This window comes from Seriola aureovittata, chromosome 15, assembly GCF_021018895.1.
Source record: "Seriola aureovittata isolate HTS-2021-v1 ecotype China chromosome 15, ASM2101889v1, whole genome shotgun sequence".
In the NCBI taxonomy this organism is placed as follows: domain Eukaryota; kingdom Metazoa; phylum Chordata; class Actinopteri; order Carangiformes; family Carangidae; genus Seriola; species Seriola aureovittata.
In genome coordinates, this window is record NC_079378.1 from 13,751,633 (window position 1) to 13,767,659 (window position 16,027).

The 16,027-nt window shown below is 41.1% G+C and overlaps 1 protein-coding gene across 2 annotated transcripts in view; it reads right to left on the reverse strand.

The window, feature by feature from the left end:
• Nucleotides 1-97: 97 nt before the first annotated feature.
• The window catches only part of mtus2a (microtubule associated tumor suppressor candidate 2a), a 41,225-nt gene continuing 25,295 nt past the window's right edge, over nucleotides 98-16,027 (reverse strand). Inside the window, exons 5-16 of one of the 2 annotated variants that reach the window (XM_056397680.1) lie at nucleotides 10,382-10,546; nucleotides 7,441-7,539; nucleotides 4,366-4,553; nucleotides 4,142-4,267; nucleotides 3,232-3,298; nucleotides 2,495-2,709; nucleotides 2,239-2,344; nucleotides 2,064-2,137; nucleotides 1,834-1,932; nucleotides 1,599-1,718; nucleotides 1,348-1,448; nucleotides 98-1,246 (exon numbers count right to left, since the gene is read on the reverse strand). In XM_056397680.1, coding sequence (XP_056253655.1) covers nucleotides 817-1,246; nucleotides 1,348-1,448; nucleotides 1,599-1,718; nucleotides 1,834-1,932; nucleotides 2,064-2,137; nucleotides 2,239-2,344; nucleotides 2,495-2,709; nucleotides 3,232-3,298; nucleotides 4,142-4,267; nucleotides 4,366-4,553; nucleotides 7,441-7,539; nucleotides 10,382-10,546 — 1,790 coding nt within the window. In that variant the 3' untranslated portion in view covers nucleotides 98-816. The remainder of the gene's footprint in view (nucleotides 1,247-1,347; nucleotides 1,449-1,598; nucleotides 1,719-1,833; nucleotides 1,933-2,063; nucleotides 2,138-2,238; nucleotides 2,345-2,494; nucleotides 2,710-3,231; nucleotides 3,299-4,141; nucleotides 4,268-4,365; nucleotides 4,554-7,440; nucleotides 7,540-10,381; nucleotides 10,547-16,027) is intronic. The other variant, XM_056397681.1, reaches the window with a different exon arrangement.

The following is a 16,027-nucleotide window of genomic DNA, read 5'->3' on the forward strand; positions in this document are numbered from 1 at the left end:
TTGCAGGTAAAATGGCTGGGGTTCCAGGGAGGGTCGTCCCACACGAGTAAAATATCAGCACTGCACTCATTACAAAACGTTAAATACACCTTGGAGATGCTGAGAAACATGATTTGCTCTGATTTACAAACCAATTCTTTATGCAAAGTCCTTTTTATGAAATAAAATGCTGGTCGTTCTCTGCTGGTGAGACGGCAGGACCAAGTATAAGGCGCTTTGTTGGGGATTTTTCCAGATGAAAAAAACAAAAGAAAAACATTTCGGCAGAAAACTGATTCAGTTCAATTGCAATTCATCGTTTAAAAACGAACTGACTATGAGAACAAATCTCAATGAGAAAGAATATAGCTTATTTTATCAAGGACGACTATTGTATTCTGGTGACAAGAGTGTGCTACTTTCTGTCTGTTTCTGTCTATGTGGGACTCATGACTACCCATGCAGGGGAGGTTTAACTATCATACAGTATATACAGTCTACATTTCAAGACTCTGCATTAATACAAGTTGGAATAAAGAACTGAGTTGCAGTCACTGGCATCATTTTTCCCAATTACAGTATTCACTGTCTTATTGTATCTCTCTGTATAAAGTAGATGCATGATGGACACCACCAGCTGTAGAGGCGTTGTAACCTCTGTGCTTTGACACTGTCTGTCCAGTTTATCCTGTGATGACTCTAGACCACAGTCGTTGTTCTTCTCCAACATGTATTACAATTCCATTCACATTCAAAAAAAGGGGGGAGGAGACGGGAGAATGAAGGGAATGAAAGAGAATGAGCCATGTAAGAAACTGGAGGGAGAAAGATGCGAGTCTATCTCTGTAAAGAGTTGAGACTAGCGGGTGAGTTACAGCGGTTGACCGATGCTCTGTGTGTGGGCGTGGCCGGGCCGGGGGAGTAATTCTGATTACTTGCTGCCCTGTGAGTGGGTGTGGCAGGCCCCGGGGAGAGATTTTGATTGGTGGTGGCTCTGTGGGAGGGGGAGGAGTACTGAACTTGCTGGGAACAGCCGCAGCAGTGACTGGGGGAGTCGCACCCTGTTACAGGTGAGGAGGAGAAGAATGGGGATGAGGGGACGGGGGAGGTGGAGAAGGAGCGGTGCAGCGGGGAGGAGGCGGGGGACATGAGGGGACTGGTCTGGAGACGCCACAGCAGCTCCTCGTTGTTCCGACTCAGACGCTTCTTCTCGGTGCTCTCCTTCTCCACAGAATCCTGGAGGTTGGCGTTCTCCTCTGATAGTTGCCTACAGCACAAAAAAAAACAGCACAGAGGAAGCTAATGTTAGTATACAGATGATGAGGATAGCAACAGTAATGTTAATGATGATGACTGCATGTGTCTTACCTGGAGAGAGCTAGGTTCATTTCTATACGTGTCTTCAGATCTTCATTCTGCTGCTGCAGAACCTGGACCCTCTCCTCAAGGAACACGTTCTTTTGGGCCTGCTCAAAAGTAGAATACAACCACAGTGCAATCTTTCATTCACCAGACACATTGAGCATCATGTGTATCCAGACCAGAGCGGTGTGCATGTGTGTGTTTTGTGTAGCAGTGTCAGTGGAGACAGGGGTATGGGATGGCTTATTTGAGCCTACCACTCTCTCCAGGTCGGTTATCTTCTTCTCTTGTTGGTGTATCTGCTGGTTCTTCATTTCTACAACCTCCTTCAGGCTCTTCAGATCTTGCTCAATGTGCTGGTACGGAGCTAAAGCATCCTGATAGAGAAATGGGGTTTTAGAAACATAGCACTTCAGTATTGCAGGTTCAATATCCAGATGTCTACATCTACATCATTTCCTGTTACACATGAGAGTGATGCATGCAACTCACAACTATCTGTTCGTCTGTACTCCTCCTCAAAGCTTCCTCAAAACGTTTGGCTTTGTCCCTCAGACTCTGATTTTGAAATGTGAGAGTATCCACTTGATCCTGAGCACAAATAAACACACACACACACAGACACACACACACACACACACACACACACACACACAGAGTACAGATTAGTGTGCGTCGACCAAAATAATAAAACATTAAATTTTTTAAAAGTGTAATCATACCTGTAGAGAAAGCCTGAGTTTCTCAAAATCCTCCTCTAGAAGCATCTTCTGTTGCTCATGAGCTTTCCTTAAGTCTACACACAGATTCAGAAACACAATAAAAGAGAGGTGGGCTTGTTTGTGGCAGTGCTGGTGTCATGCTGTGTTATTTGAACAATGAGATCTAAAATCATACCTCTCATGGTACGGGCGTGCTCCTCATGCAGTGTTGCCATGGTGATGTTATGCATGTCTCTGAGCTCCTGAATGGCTGCCTGGTGGTTGACTGTCATCTCCTCCACCTAAAATACACACATACGCACGCACGCACGCACGCACGCACACACACACACACACACCTTTAATAACTGACCAGACTTCATGTTGAAAGCTCCAATCTCATCAAAGATAATATAAAACAGACACATTTCCCATGATGCCTTCTTTCTCACCTGTTCCTGTTGCTGGGTCCTAAGCTCCTCCATCTCTGACTGATGCTCCACCTTCAAGTGTTCTGTCTCTGCTGAGTGACACTTTCTAAGCCCCTCCTCCACAGCAGCCAGCTCTGCCTCCTGCTGCAGCTGCAGCTCCTGCAACTCTCGCTCAAACGCCACCTCCAGCACTGTCTTTTCCCGCTGGAGTCTCTCCCATCGGGCTGAGTTAGATGCTGTAGATGAAGTAGAGTGTGTTTTTGATATTGTGATATTGCCACAATTAATTAACTTTCATTTAAGCTTAATAATCTAAAAAAGAAAAACAAAAAAAACAAATCTATTTGGGAGTCCTTTTATATGATAGCATATATTTGATGTTTTTCATATTACATACAAACCTCTTTAAAGTAAACAATGCATAATGACAAAGTGCTCTTTAAGTAAATTGTCACAGAAAATATTATGAAATATTGCAGAAAGAAAAGCACAGGTGTGAAAAAAATCAAATGAGTGACGGCTAAATTCCATTTAGCTGCTTCAGTCCCACGGCACTGTTATTGTGCCGGCTGTCACTGTCACACTGTCACGGCTCCCTGGGACACCTGATTAGGACTGAGCTGTCGTTAATGTTATTAGTAACACCTGTGTTTTTCCTGCTATGACAATCAAAGTGTGTGCTGTGAATAAAAGGCCTGTCCGTTGCCTGATGTGACTGATGAGGTGATTTGCTTGATCAAACGCCGGCTCTCACTCACCCATTTCCTCTCTGATCTTTTGCATTTCCACAGACAATTTCCTTTGATTTTCTTCTGTAGTTTTATTCTGAAAAATAGAATTAGATAGCATTTTGACACAGTGTGTGTTCCAAATACCATTTAGAGTATGGATGTAAATGCTGAAACAGTTAGTTGTGATGTAATAATACAGTTGTGGTGTGTTAACCAGAGTACACACTGTTAGAGCCATGTGTGGCTAAAACAGACCAAAGAAATGCCTTGCACAAAACCAGTCACTCCTAGATTTAAAAAAAAAAGATGCAAATATAAAAATGAAACAAGACAATATATATATATATATATATATATATATATATATATATATATATATATATATATATATAAAACATAGAAAATAGCTTGAAATGCTGGTTAAACTGAATTTTACATACACGCACGTACTGTAAACAGCATGCTGTTATTACCCACTGGCTAGCAGACTCATGCCAGCAGAGGGAGCTCAAACCTACTCAAACAGACCTACACAGCAGTTCCTTCCTCTTCATCTGCACTGTGGGCCAGTGATTGCAGCACTCAGACAGTGACCATAAAGAAGTCAGACAGTCCCTCGGCAGTCTGGGAGCAGTATTACAGCTATAGCACCTCGGAGGTGAAATGGGCGAAACCGGCTCAGTGACACACGAGGACTCATCCCACAGTCACGATCAGTCCTGCTGCTCATTGTGACTCTCACCTCATGGTGTTAAATACTGTGACTCTCACCTCATAGTGTTAAATACTACATGTGGTCTTGGGTTCATGTGTGTGTACTGTGTGTACGTGTGCCACACAATCCAAGCTCAGCGTAAATGGAAAAAGTTGAGGGACATATGTTGTAAATCTACATGGGATCTCAGATGAACCTTTAGATATCATTCCAGCTGGATACCTTGAGGCAGTAATGCTGAGTGGTGATGATGAAGGCTTCTAGGCCTAAGGAGGTCTTCCTCAGTTCCTCTCTTAGCACTCTCATCTGCCTTTCTTGCTGCTCACAGCGTCCCTGCAGCCTCTGAACCTATGTGACAAAGAATTAAAAAATAAAAAAAAACAGAATAAACCAGAACAAGACAGAGCAAACTCTAAGTGGAGCTGCAGAATTTCTCAACAACTCACCTCCTCCCTTTGCTCCTCTTTTTCTCTCTCCCCTGCTTGCCTTTCTCTCTCTTTCTGTTGAGCCTCCTCTTTCTCTCTCTGCAGGCTCTCCTGCTGTTCCTGCTGCAGCCTGAGTGGGGCCACGCGGCGAGGGGACCCCGGGGGAGCCGACCCTCGCACTGCCGCTGCGGGCCGCTGCACAGACTGGACTGTAGGGAGAGAAAAACCAAACAGAGAAAATTAAATTACCACTTACAAAATGAACCAGCATGAGCATGTTTACAAGAAATAAAAAAACACTGTAGATACATATGATATGGAAATATTCTATTGATATTGCCCATATGTCATTAATTAGTCATGTACTAACTCTGAAATCTAACTATCTATCTATAATAATGAAATTGATGAGTATTAAATCAGAGGAGATCGGGCCTGACCTATTGCTAATGACCGTGTTCACATGATAAATGACAGTAAGTTAATTGAATCTTTTCTACAGAGGAAGCCCTGGGGTAATTCCCAGTCTGCTGTTCCTCATGATGGACCATCTAATCTCTTGATGAATGTGATCAATGTCAAGTAATGACTGAGCTGCAGCACACAATAATATATACTATTTGTATATACCATGTACATATACTATTTGTACTGTGTGTCTGTAAAAGCATTAGGAACATTCAAGTAACAGCTTAATCCATTAATAAGGTCATTTAAAAGCCAGACACACGGGAACAAGTGAGGGTCATTTTCTCTTTGGAGGAGGGTACCTATTAAGCTGCAGTTGACATACAGACAGGCCTATTAACCTCTGTGTGAGTCACCTTCTCAATGCAGTGTCAACATGTTCTAGCCTGTGGAGACACAGCATCAGTACACGGCATCATTCGGACAGACGGAATTCTTTTAAATTTTATCGCCTTTATGTCCACAAATGAGCATGTGTGAGAGCACGATTGTCTTAACACACAATAAAGAAATCACTGCAGCTCCACGTCACCTGCCTCAACCATCTCATTCGGGCTTACTGAAGCATGGGGAATGGTTTCCATGACAACGGGAGGCTGGGCTTGGGGTGCAGGGTCCCAGGTAATGAGTTAGAGATCGGTTAGAGGGAGGTGGAGGGGATAAAATGAAGGGAGTGCTCCGATAAATGAGAGAAGAGAGCGGAGAGAGAGACAACCGATTCACTAGGAAGGTGTGGGGAGGCACCTGAGGGTGCTGAATGATTGTAATGGTGATAGACGTGAAAAGAGCTAAAGGTATACAGTAAACACATACACACAGTGGCCAGTGTATGTGTACAAATAAAACCTTGAACATGGGGAAATCCTTTCTGCACCAAGAGAAAAATGAAAGAACTAAACATCAACAGACAAAAGACACATTTCTAAAAAATATGCAAAACTGCAAAAAGTGCAAATGTTTCAGTATTACATCTTCATCAGTGTCTTTGCCTTAAAGGCACATTAGGATTCCCCGTCTTTGAAAACGATTTATGTAAATGATGTCTAGCTCTTTTGCAGGCACACGCACACACACGCAAGCACGCACACACGCACGCACACACACACACGCACGCACACACACGCACACACACGCACACACACACACACGCGCACCTGAGAAGTTAGAGAGAGAGAATAGTGAATACTAAATATGGCTGAGTGTGAAGGCAGCATGCAGATGATGACAGAGGGGTTGATGAAAGCAGAATAATGAGGCAAGAAACAATGAGAAAAGGTGATGGCAGACCTTGTGGGGGGCAGATAATAGTGTGTGTGTGTGTGTGTGTGTGTGTGTGTGTGTGTGTGTGTATGTGTGTGTGTGTGTGTGTGTATGTGTGTGTGTGTGTGTGTGTGTGTGTGTGTGTGTGTGTGTGTGTGTGTTTTTACAGGGTGTGGTTAAAGGTTTTCAGGCTGGGTTATTCATGGAAGTGAATTTCAGTTTCATTTCAACACACTGACATTTTGCTGACACACTGTCCAGACCGGCTTCAGGTAGGAGCAACACTAGACAATGTCAATATCTGTAAGTCGCAGTAAACAAGAGAAAAGCTACAATGCCGAAACTTAGAAAGAAGAAAAATGTTTTTTATTTTATGTCTGCGTGGGAGGAGACGAGGTCCCGCAAAGAGCAAGTAAGGTGCCATAAACAGAAGGGTGAGCAGTAACAGCGGTGAGTAATGTGAGCAAAGAGAGAGGTGTAGCCTGAGGAGATGTGTGTCAGCTCTGCCAGGAAAGATGGGGAGGCCCTGTGCAATCCTGCGAGAAAATGATTTTACCACAGCAGAGCCTAGAGGAAGGAAAGTTCAGATTACATAGTTCAAATCAACTTCGAAGGATGTGCTAACTTTGAAGCTGTGTATGACCAGCACTGTATATTTCTGAAATGGATGCAAGCCGCTTCTGGGTGCGGGTAGACTGAGAACAGGTCATAAATAGAAGGATTATTTTTTCTGGAAAAGTTTGGGAAGGTAGATGATCAAGTGGGAAGGAAAAGGAGAAGTAGGACTCACAGAGAGAGGACCAGAACTAATAGACAATCCTCTCACTTGTGTCACTCATGACCGTTTGCAGCAAGGCAGCAGATACACCACCACTGGTTTTTACATCAAAAGATAAAATCCAATACAATCAGTTGAGCTCATTTCATAGGAGCTATACATTGTTTGCATCTGGTTTCACTTGGTAACAAACTGCAACAAATATGTAACAACAACAAAAGTCAACTATTTATCTGTGTCGATTCTGCAGACATTGGGTTAATGCTAGAAAACAATTCATTTGCTTGACTGCTGCTCTGATTATTGGTTAATCAGATGTGCAATAGTGATAGCAACAGCGCGATCAACACTTGGCTCTGCAGGTGGGATGAATTTATAGAGCCTGCTTTTGTTAGGGTTCAGTTTCAGGTAGACAGCAGATATTCACATTCATATTCAATTTTCTGTGGTAAAATGATGACAGCTATATTCATTGAATGAAAATGCCTGTTACCTTCAGCAACTTTGTGTGTGTTACTGACTCATACAAAGTGAACATACAGATATTTATTTTGTATGGTTTGTTGTTGGTAATGAGAGAAAGGACTCACCAGGGGACTGAGGTTTAGGAGGAACCACGGCCAGCCTCTTCGGGGAGGACGGGAGGGAACGTGTGACCTCTGAACTGCGCTGAAACTCCTTCCTGCCCACTGTCAATCAATCAAAGGATAAAAACCAATCAATGTGACATTTGGCTAATATGTGACAAAGCATATGAAGCAGTAACATGTTGAAAAATGTATCTGAGCTTTATATAACATTATGTTAATCAAGTTTCCTCACACAAGCATCAAACCAACAGCCCGTCCCTGTCGACTCCTCACTCTCGACTTTTTTTTCCTCTTTTCTATTTCTTTGCTGATTTTCTTCTCTCCTAACTTTTTTTTTTCAATCTTTCTGTTACCCTCTTGCTTTCATCTCTAGCTATCTCCACCCCTGCTGTGTAGTATAACTATATCCCAGGGGACTCTGGGTCAAAGAGAAGCCGAGCCTACTGGAGGAGATGTGCCCATCACCTCCTTGCTCTCCGTGACACACTTTGCAGCCAAGACAGACAAGAATCAGAAAATACTTTTTTAATTTTGTTTCTGACGCGTCTTCCCTTGATTGTTACGTTAAATCTAGCGAAGACCTGGTGAGGTGTGTGAGTGTAAAGAAAATGGCTGGATTTGAAACAATAAATGTGAGATGTGTTACACAGGAGCGAAGAGTGATGAAAAGTGGGGAGGACATAAACTGTGTTGAAAAAAAATAACAGATGATAGTGAATAAAGAAGTAGGTTTCAGGAGGTTAGCAGGGAATCTGTTGTGAAGCACGGAGGAGAGGAGGAGAAAGGCCTTGAAAAGAGACTAATTAGACCTGTAATGGGAGCGAAGCCTCTGATCCTGAACAAATCCCCATATAACCCTGGAGAGATAGTTCGGGCCTGCAGAGACACCGTGTGTGTGTTTTTCTGTGTGTGTGTGTGTTCACTGTGCAAGTGTTGGTGTGGTGATGTAAACTTGGCTCTCAGAGTGACTCATTACTGCCAACACACACACACTGCTACAAAAAACTCAGCAAGACTATTTTTAGTATGGATGTGAAACAGCTAGTTGGTTCTGGATAATGTAATTAGACTATGAGTGTAGGCACAACTAAATGCTAATGTCAGCATGCTAAGTAGCTCACAATGCAATAATGTTATAAGAGCTATAAATGTTCACCATCTCAGTGTAACCTGCTAGCATGCTAACATTTGCTAATTAGCACTAAACACAAAGTACAAATGAGGCCGACGGGAATGTCATGTACAAAGTTTGATGGCAATTCATATAATAGATGTTAAGGCAACAGTCAGGAGATCACCAGAGTCATTGGTCGAAGTCGTCCAAAATTACTGATCTATTTCAATATTGACATCCATGGAGCCATAGTAGCGGCAGGGCTAAAAACCAACGCGTATAAAATTGCACCTCATGTCTGCCAGAATGCCATTAGACACCTCTCCTGGAGGTCAGCATATTTACGGTCAAAAACTGAACTTAGATGAACTATGGACTGGTGGAAAATGCAGTCAATGCATGTTGTGCTCACTTGTGAAGCTGTTTAGGATAGTGGGGTTGCATTCCAGTTTATGGTTTTATGTTTGCACATTTATGAAAGCTTGGTCACCAAAGAGTGTTGAGTATTAATAAATGTAGTTATTGTGTAGTTGTCTGGTCTACATCCCTGTATTTCTGTAGACCTGTCATTCGATCTGAAAGAGACATAATCAATTTCGTATGTGTTCAATGAATGAAAAAAGGAGCACAATTGTTATGATTGTAAGACTAGCATAGTTTGAGCATTATGCCACAATGTGAGTGTGTGTATGTGAGTGAGAGTCTCAGGTGAAAGTCTGCTACGGGCTCAGCAAGACAGAGGTGTCTGTCAACTGATAAAGTGTGTGTGTGTTTCATAAAATGTGTGAGTCTGTAATGTCTGTACTGTGATCGAGAGACAAAGATTGAATATACAGTACAGATAAAAAGGAGTGTCGGTGCATGACTTGCAGGCTGACAGGGACTCCTCAGGTATTTCTTCATCAATAATTTACAACACATTTAAAATCAGCTCAGGCCTACAGAAACACAGGGTGACAGAAATTTTCTCACAGCCACTACACTGTCTGCATCCTCAACACCCAGACATGACTGTCTGGAAGCTCTACATTGTTTTGCTGTTTAGATATGTTTCACCTTGGTAAGTTGTGCTCATTTTTTAAAGATAATGTTACAACAACAATAACAGATTTCTATGTTGTTCACTCAGTCAGTCCCTATAAAAAGAGACAGGTGATATGTGTGAGTGAAGTGTGATACTACACAGCTTGTGGTGTTAATTTACAATTAAAATACAACCATGTGCAAAAACCATCAACCATCATTAGAATCTACTGCAGGTAATGTACAGACTACATATGACTGTCTCACACAACCCCACGTCTAAAAACCCAAACTATCCCTTTAAAAGCTAAAATGCAATTTTTATGAATAAATAGCCAAAATGAACAACCTTAACAACCTTAGGAAGTACGCTGCATCACGTTGTTACAGGAGTACACACTGTGCTTCTTCTACCATGGATTTCTTGCAAGGCTTTACAGGCTAACTATTTAACATAAATGTAAAATACTTGTCAAAGTACTGACACTGTTGTCATCCACATATGTGACAATATGGCACAATCTGTTGGTGGTGGACAAATGCATCTCTCTCTCACATGCATGGAGCTCAGATTTGCATGTAATAGATATCGTTCCAGTTGTTCACAGTTTTTGGTGGATGTAAATGTTTCAGTTAGAGGGATTTGATTGAATTTTGATTGAAGTTTGTCCACATAGAAATGATTCTGAGCCAAATGAGATAAAATTCTAACATTTTAAATATTTATACTGAACAAATCATTTCCGTTGTCAAAGCGATAATCTATAAGTCATTCTCTGTCCTTCTACATAAACCACTTCTGACCTCCAGGGGAGCTTCTTGGCTGGGGGGGCAGGTAGCGCCGGGGCAGAGCCGGGGTGGATGGTGGCTGGAGACTGTTGCTGCGGCATGGTGCGCCTCTCTGGTGATCTGTTGATGGAGGGCTGGTGGTCACTCTGTGAAGAGGAGGCTCCTCACTCACACTCAGACCTGAAATACACAGAGTTAGATAAATAAGTTCACATAACTCTAATAGAGAAATGTTCGTTTACAGTAGGATTTATCGTCAGACTTCCCTCTCAGATTCATTTGCCATCTCTTTCTTCCCCTTATGATCACATATTGGTTTTCCCACAATCTGATAGGGCTGTGCTATGTCTGAATTTAGGTTCACTGGACTGAGAAATGGTTTGTAACCTCTGGGTCTTGCTGCTGTTGCTCTCAATTTTCCTTTTGTTAACCTGGAGCAGTGCTCACACACACACACACACACACACACACACACACACACACAACCAGTCTGACACACAAGTTTACCAGGGTACAATGCTTCAATGCTTCCACATGAGCACATATACACACAAGAAAACACAATGCACGCTCACACATAGGTGCCCTGCTCATCGCTCATCCTGGCTTATAGTGAATATAATCTATCAAATGACCAGTGGATAGTTTACACACTCTCACAGACCGTGTATATCCACGCTCATCTCCCCATCCCCGATCAATAATGACACAAGAGATTGCCTGCACGACGCGACCATGTGACTAATGTAAAGCTGTTTGCAAGCAGCCAGGAGATGGTGATTAAGCTATGTCGCACAACTTGTACCTCTCTTGAAAATTCAGTTTCTGTTTGCATTGTTTTATGTTAGCACCAAGTCCCTCAGGGATGGTTCGCCCCAGGCAGAACTCATTTATTCAGAGGAGCAGCTTTGGTGCGGATTGTTTTGGTGACCAAAGGATCCTACCTCCCTGTGCATATACAAATAAGTGCACAAACACACACACACACACACACACACACACACACATACACTTCCTGGTGAATACATTATTGTAAAATCCAAGCAATTTCTCCAATTTATTTACTTATAAAAATAAAGACTACATTTACTGCATGCAACACAATGTATGCATACAAACCCATACTTTGTGTCTCTAGAGACTGGGGGCCATATTAGGCCTCCACACATTTAGTTTATTTAGTTAGGCTCACAGGTTTGTTCTATTCTTCAAACTATTTGTTTTAAATATATATATAGTATCAAAGAGTCTCAGTTTATAAAAGTAGCTGTTCTTTGGTGCAGTGCCAGTGTGTCGAGTTCAGCACTTTCTTTGATATTGGTTGATGGACTACATCTACAACTTGGGTTCAGTGTTTTGCCCAAGGATACTTTAAACATGTGGACAGAGGGAGCCAGGTATCGAATCACTAAACCTGCGACCACAGCCAGATTGCAATGACAGCAATTTATAAGTCATGCACAATTCTGCATGTACATATATAAACACAGAATATATTAGGATATGTTCAAAGATATCATTAGGTTCTGAAAAGAAAAATTATTGACATCTATAAATGATTGGAAAAACAAGCGAACAACTAAACAAACAAACAAAGAAATCTATTCTAAAAATATTTTCTCCCTTTCAAAACTCATTTTGGATTTTAGATTTATTGTGCAACACAGTGTTGGGGTCCTGGCCTCCTAGTCTGGGAACTACTGCTTTAGATATTTCTCAATGTGAAATGAAAATCCACACATAAATAAATATACTAGCTTGCACATATGAGTATGCCTCTGTCTATGATCTCCCACTTCTGTGTATACATGTGGTTCTCAGGTTTCTACATCACCATACTAGTGATGCATGAAAAGTTCCCAAAGCTTCATTATCAATCAATCAATCAATCAATCAATCAATCAATCAATCAATCAAACTTTGTTTGTATAGCACTTTTCATACAGGTTAGTGCAGTTCAAAGTGCTTCACAAATGACTGATAAGCTAAAAAGAGAAAGACAAATAAGTAAGAAAGCTGACAATGAGATAGAATAGAATAGATTTCCTGCTTTTCCAGCTCCACCACGAGCTGATTGACGAGGTTGTTTACGGTATATCTTCCTCATTTACCAGTCAAGCGCATGGGCAGCGTCTCAGGACCAGATATGATCTTGGACAGAACACTGCACTGCTGTTACTAAGCTCTGCATTTACTGCTGTCAAAATCCCATAAAATATATTTTTTAAAATGAAAGAAATTAAAATATTTGATATCAACCTCAAATGCTTTCGCTGGTGCTCAGTTGTCTGATTGACAGAGAACAATTGACCAGACAGAGATGTGCTCATTAGTTATAGGTCAAGTATGTACCCACAAATTCCCAGAGCTCCACAGAGCAGAGAGAGGAAGAGGTAATGGTGACATTGACTAGTCAGAGATATAAAACGGAGGAATGCAAATGATGAGTGATAAAAGATGAGATAAAAGAGAGAGTGCTATTCAGGGGCACAGAGAAAGAGAGAAAAAGAGATATCTTTCATTAATGGCAAAAGCAAGCTGATATGCATCACTGATTGGAAAAATGCCAGCCGAGGATGGATAGCAGAGCGTGAAGAGGGATAAGAAGAAGGAAGGAAGAGACTGGCTGTATTGGATCAGGAGGAGGCAAACAAAAAGGTATAAAAAGGAGAGGAAGAGGAATAAATCGAAGGCACTGCAATGGAGCCGTCAGCAATCTTAGCACATGATGATGGATGAAAAAAAAACAAACAAAGATTTTAAAAAAAGGGACCATGAGCGAGAGGAAACAGCTGAGAACAAAAGACAGCAGTTTTTTCCAGCTCTGTGGGAGGCCGTGTTATTGGAGCAGCTTGCTCCTCAAAGCAAAACTAATGCCAGCAAAATAACGCTGACTCTTATATCTCAGGCCTCATACACTAACTGGAGAGGAAACAGATATTAAAGCGTCAAGATGAAATTGAGCTTTGTGCCTTCTTAGAGTTTTCCCTTGGCAAAATGGAAATGCAGTTCCATGCTGCCTGCATGCTCCCCAGTTGTTGGCGCAAAATCTGACAGCAAAACTGCAAAATGTAGACCTGAGAGCTGTTCCATTTGGCTGTAGCAGAACTGAACATGGTGTAGTCTGTATAAAGCACAAGCAGCACACATCCAGGCGCACACATGCATACACACCCACTGCTGAAGTGAACCTACTACACAGCGTGTAGTGCTGCCACGCCAAGGAAAAAGCTCCTGTTTCTTCAAAAACACATTGCCCCTGGGAAATAAGTGGATATTTTAGATTGTATTGTATTGTATATTGTAAAAAAAAAAAAAAAGGATCATTGTGTTATTGTGATAGTTGATAAGCTGGGTGGTGGTTATGATGTGGAAGGATAGGGAAGTTATAAAGTTCCGAACTCAATTATTTTATTAATGTTTTATGAGCATTTCCATGTTTAATACAGTGGTGGAAGAGGTTAGCAAATACACATTATGCAGAATGGGCTCTTGTAGAGGGATAATATTATATATACACAATATTGTTTGATTATTATTACTGGTGCATTGTAAAGCAGCACTTTAATCTCGTAGCTCGTTGAAGTGGAGCTCATCTGAAGCACATTTTACACAGACTTATATCTGTAAATGTAAAAAAGGAACACAAAAGTATAGCTCTCACACAAACCTAGTGATATAAAAAATGTAACATAATGTGTATGTTTGTACTGTAAATGGAAGCACGGTACACAAGCAAAAACCAATAAAGATTTTTTTAAAAACAATAAATAAACAAACAAACAAAACAAAAAGCAGCATTTTAAAAATGATCCTATGAGCCCACTTGTTATTTGGAAGGACCCACTTTTGTTTTATGTTATGTGTTTTAAGATGTTTTTTGAATCAAGATCCCTGTAATGAGTGTAGGCCCATATGCTTTATTCTATATTATATGGAAGTTTACACAGAGTGTGTATACATACAACTAGAAACTGAGAAAGCATCTAAAGACTCAGTTGTATCCAAACACTTCGACAACCAGCAACAACTAAAATCATTTCTGCCACACGGACAATATTGTTTATATATTGATTTGATCATTTTAGTTGATTTTGAAGTTTCATTTTAGTTCTGTTTAATTAGACCGCATATTCTCACCGACAGATGTCAGCTTCATTTAGCACTGTTCACAACACAAGTGTGTAATTAAGCCTGAAGATTGTATTCATCAGAGTCTATAATTTGTTCTGCTTATTAACTGTTGCTTCCTGTCATTTTAAGTTTAAAATATTTGTCACCCTTCATCTCCCTTTCATAAAGCACAGGCCTATTCCCTATTAACCACTCTCCCTAAGATCTTTTATTTGTTTGCTACGTTCACAGTCGACGTTCACATCATGCTGTCTGCTCGACGTTTCATCCTGTCACAAGACAAATACGAAAATCTGTCTTAACACACGCTCACATTTTGCCAAACTGTATCTTCAAGCAGACCTGTGGCAAATAGTGTTTTGGTTCTAAGAAATAGTTTAAATGAACACGCTGTTGCAATAAATGAGACATGAAACACACAACCGAAACAAACTGCTTAATCCGCCCTGATTTCATCAAATTCAGACTTGATACTGGAGGTTAAAATAAGGATTTCTGGAGGTTGAGTCATTCAGAACCATGAGTTCATGAGTATAACAAAAATGTGTGGGACAAGTAAATTAAATCCTTACATTACATTAAAAAAAAAACTTCATAACAACTGTCAAACTGTGGAATAACTGCTTTGACCAAAAAAAGTGCAAATGCAAAGTACCCAACTGCAACGAAGTGTGTGAAAGTCAAGGTTAAAGCTGCATACATAAAGCACAAACAAATGGCCCTGCAGAGACGAGACCTGGGTTGCGGACTGAGAGATAGATTAGACGATAACCCTGGAGCTGACAGCAGCAGCCGCGGGCCTCCTGTCCTCTGTCAGCACCCAGATGTCAGGAGATTAAAGGTACAGTCCCACCAGAAGGACGTAAAGTATTTCTCCTCTAATTGTCAAGAAGAGAGTGACACTCCTCTGTGGTACAACGCTATGTTACTGAAGCATTGTGAATATATGACAGATGAAGTTCAAGCTCATGTGTGTAGACAAATATTTTCTCTGGATAAAGATCCAACAGCGCTGTCAGACTCTAAATCTCCCAAGTATCACTAACAAGGAAAGGCTTGGAACCAAAAGGAAAAGTTATGAAAGGATAAAGCCAGATCACAAAATAATGAGGGAAGTAAAATATTTGAAGTTCTGGGATTGAATCAGAGGTTTGGGTGGTTGGGTGGGGGTGGGGGGGACTCATGGAGAAAGGTGACTGTCTTTTAACCGCCTTTTAGAAACAGAAACATTCACACACCAACAAACTGTGTGAAGGTTACTGTTGAAAACAGGGCAGACTGCACAATCCCTAAGGCTTTTGGCATAACATTCAATTCGAAACAACAACCAATGGCTTTCCATAATATAAAATAAATATAAATGGTTATTTTAAGCTCATATTTGGTGTTTTTCTTTAGCCACAGGCTGAGCTGCATTTTCATTTGACCATGTGCAATTCACATAAGGTTACGTTCCATTTTTTTTTAGATTATCAAGGAAACACACAAAAAACTACAGTTGTAACACTCGTTCCCTGCAGATGTCAC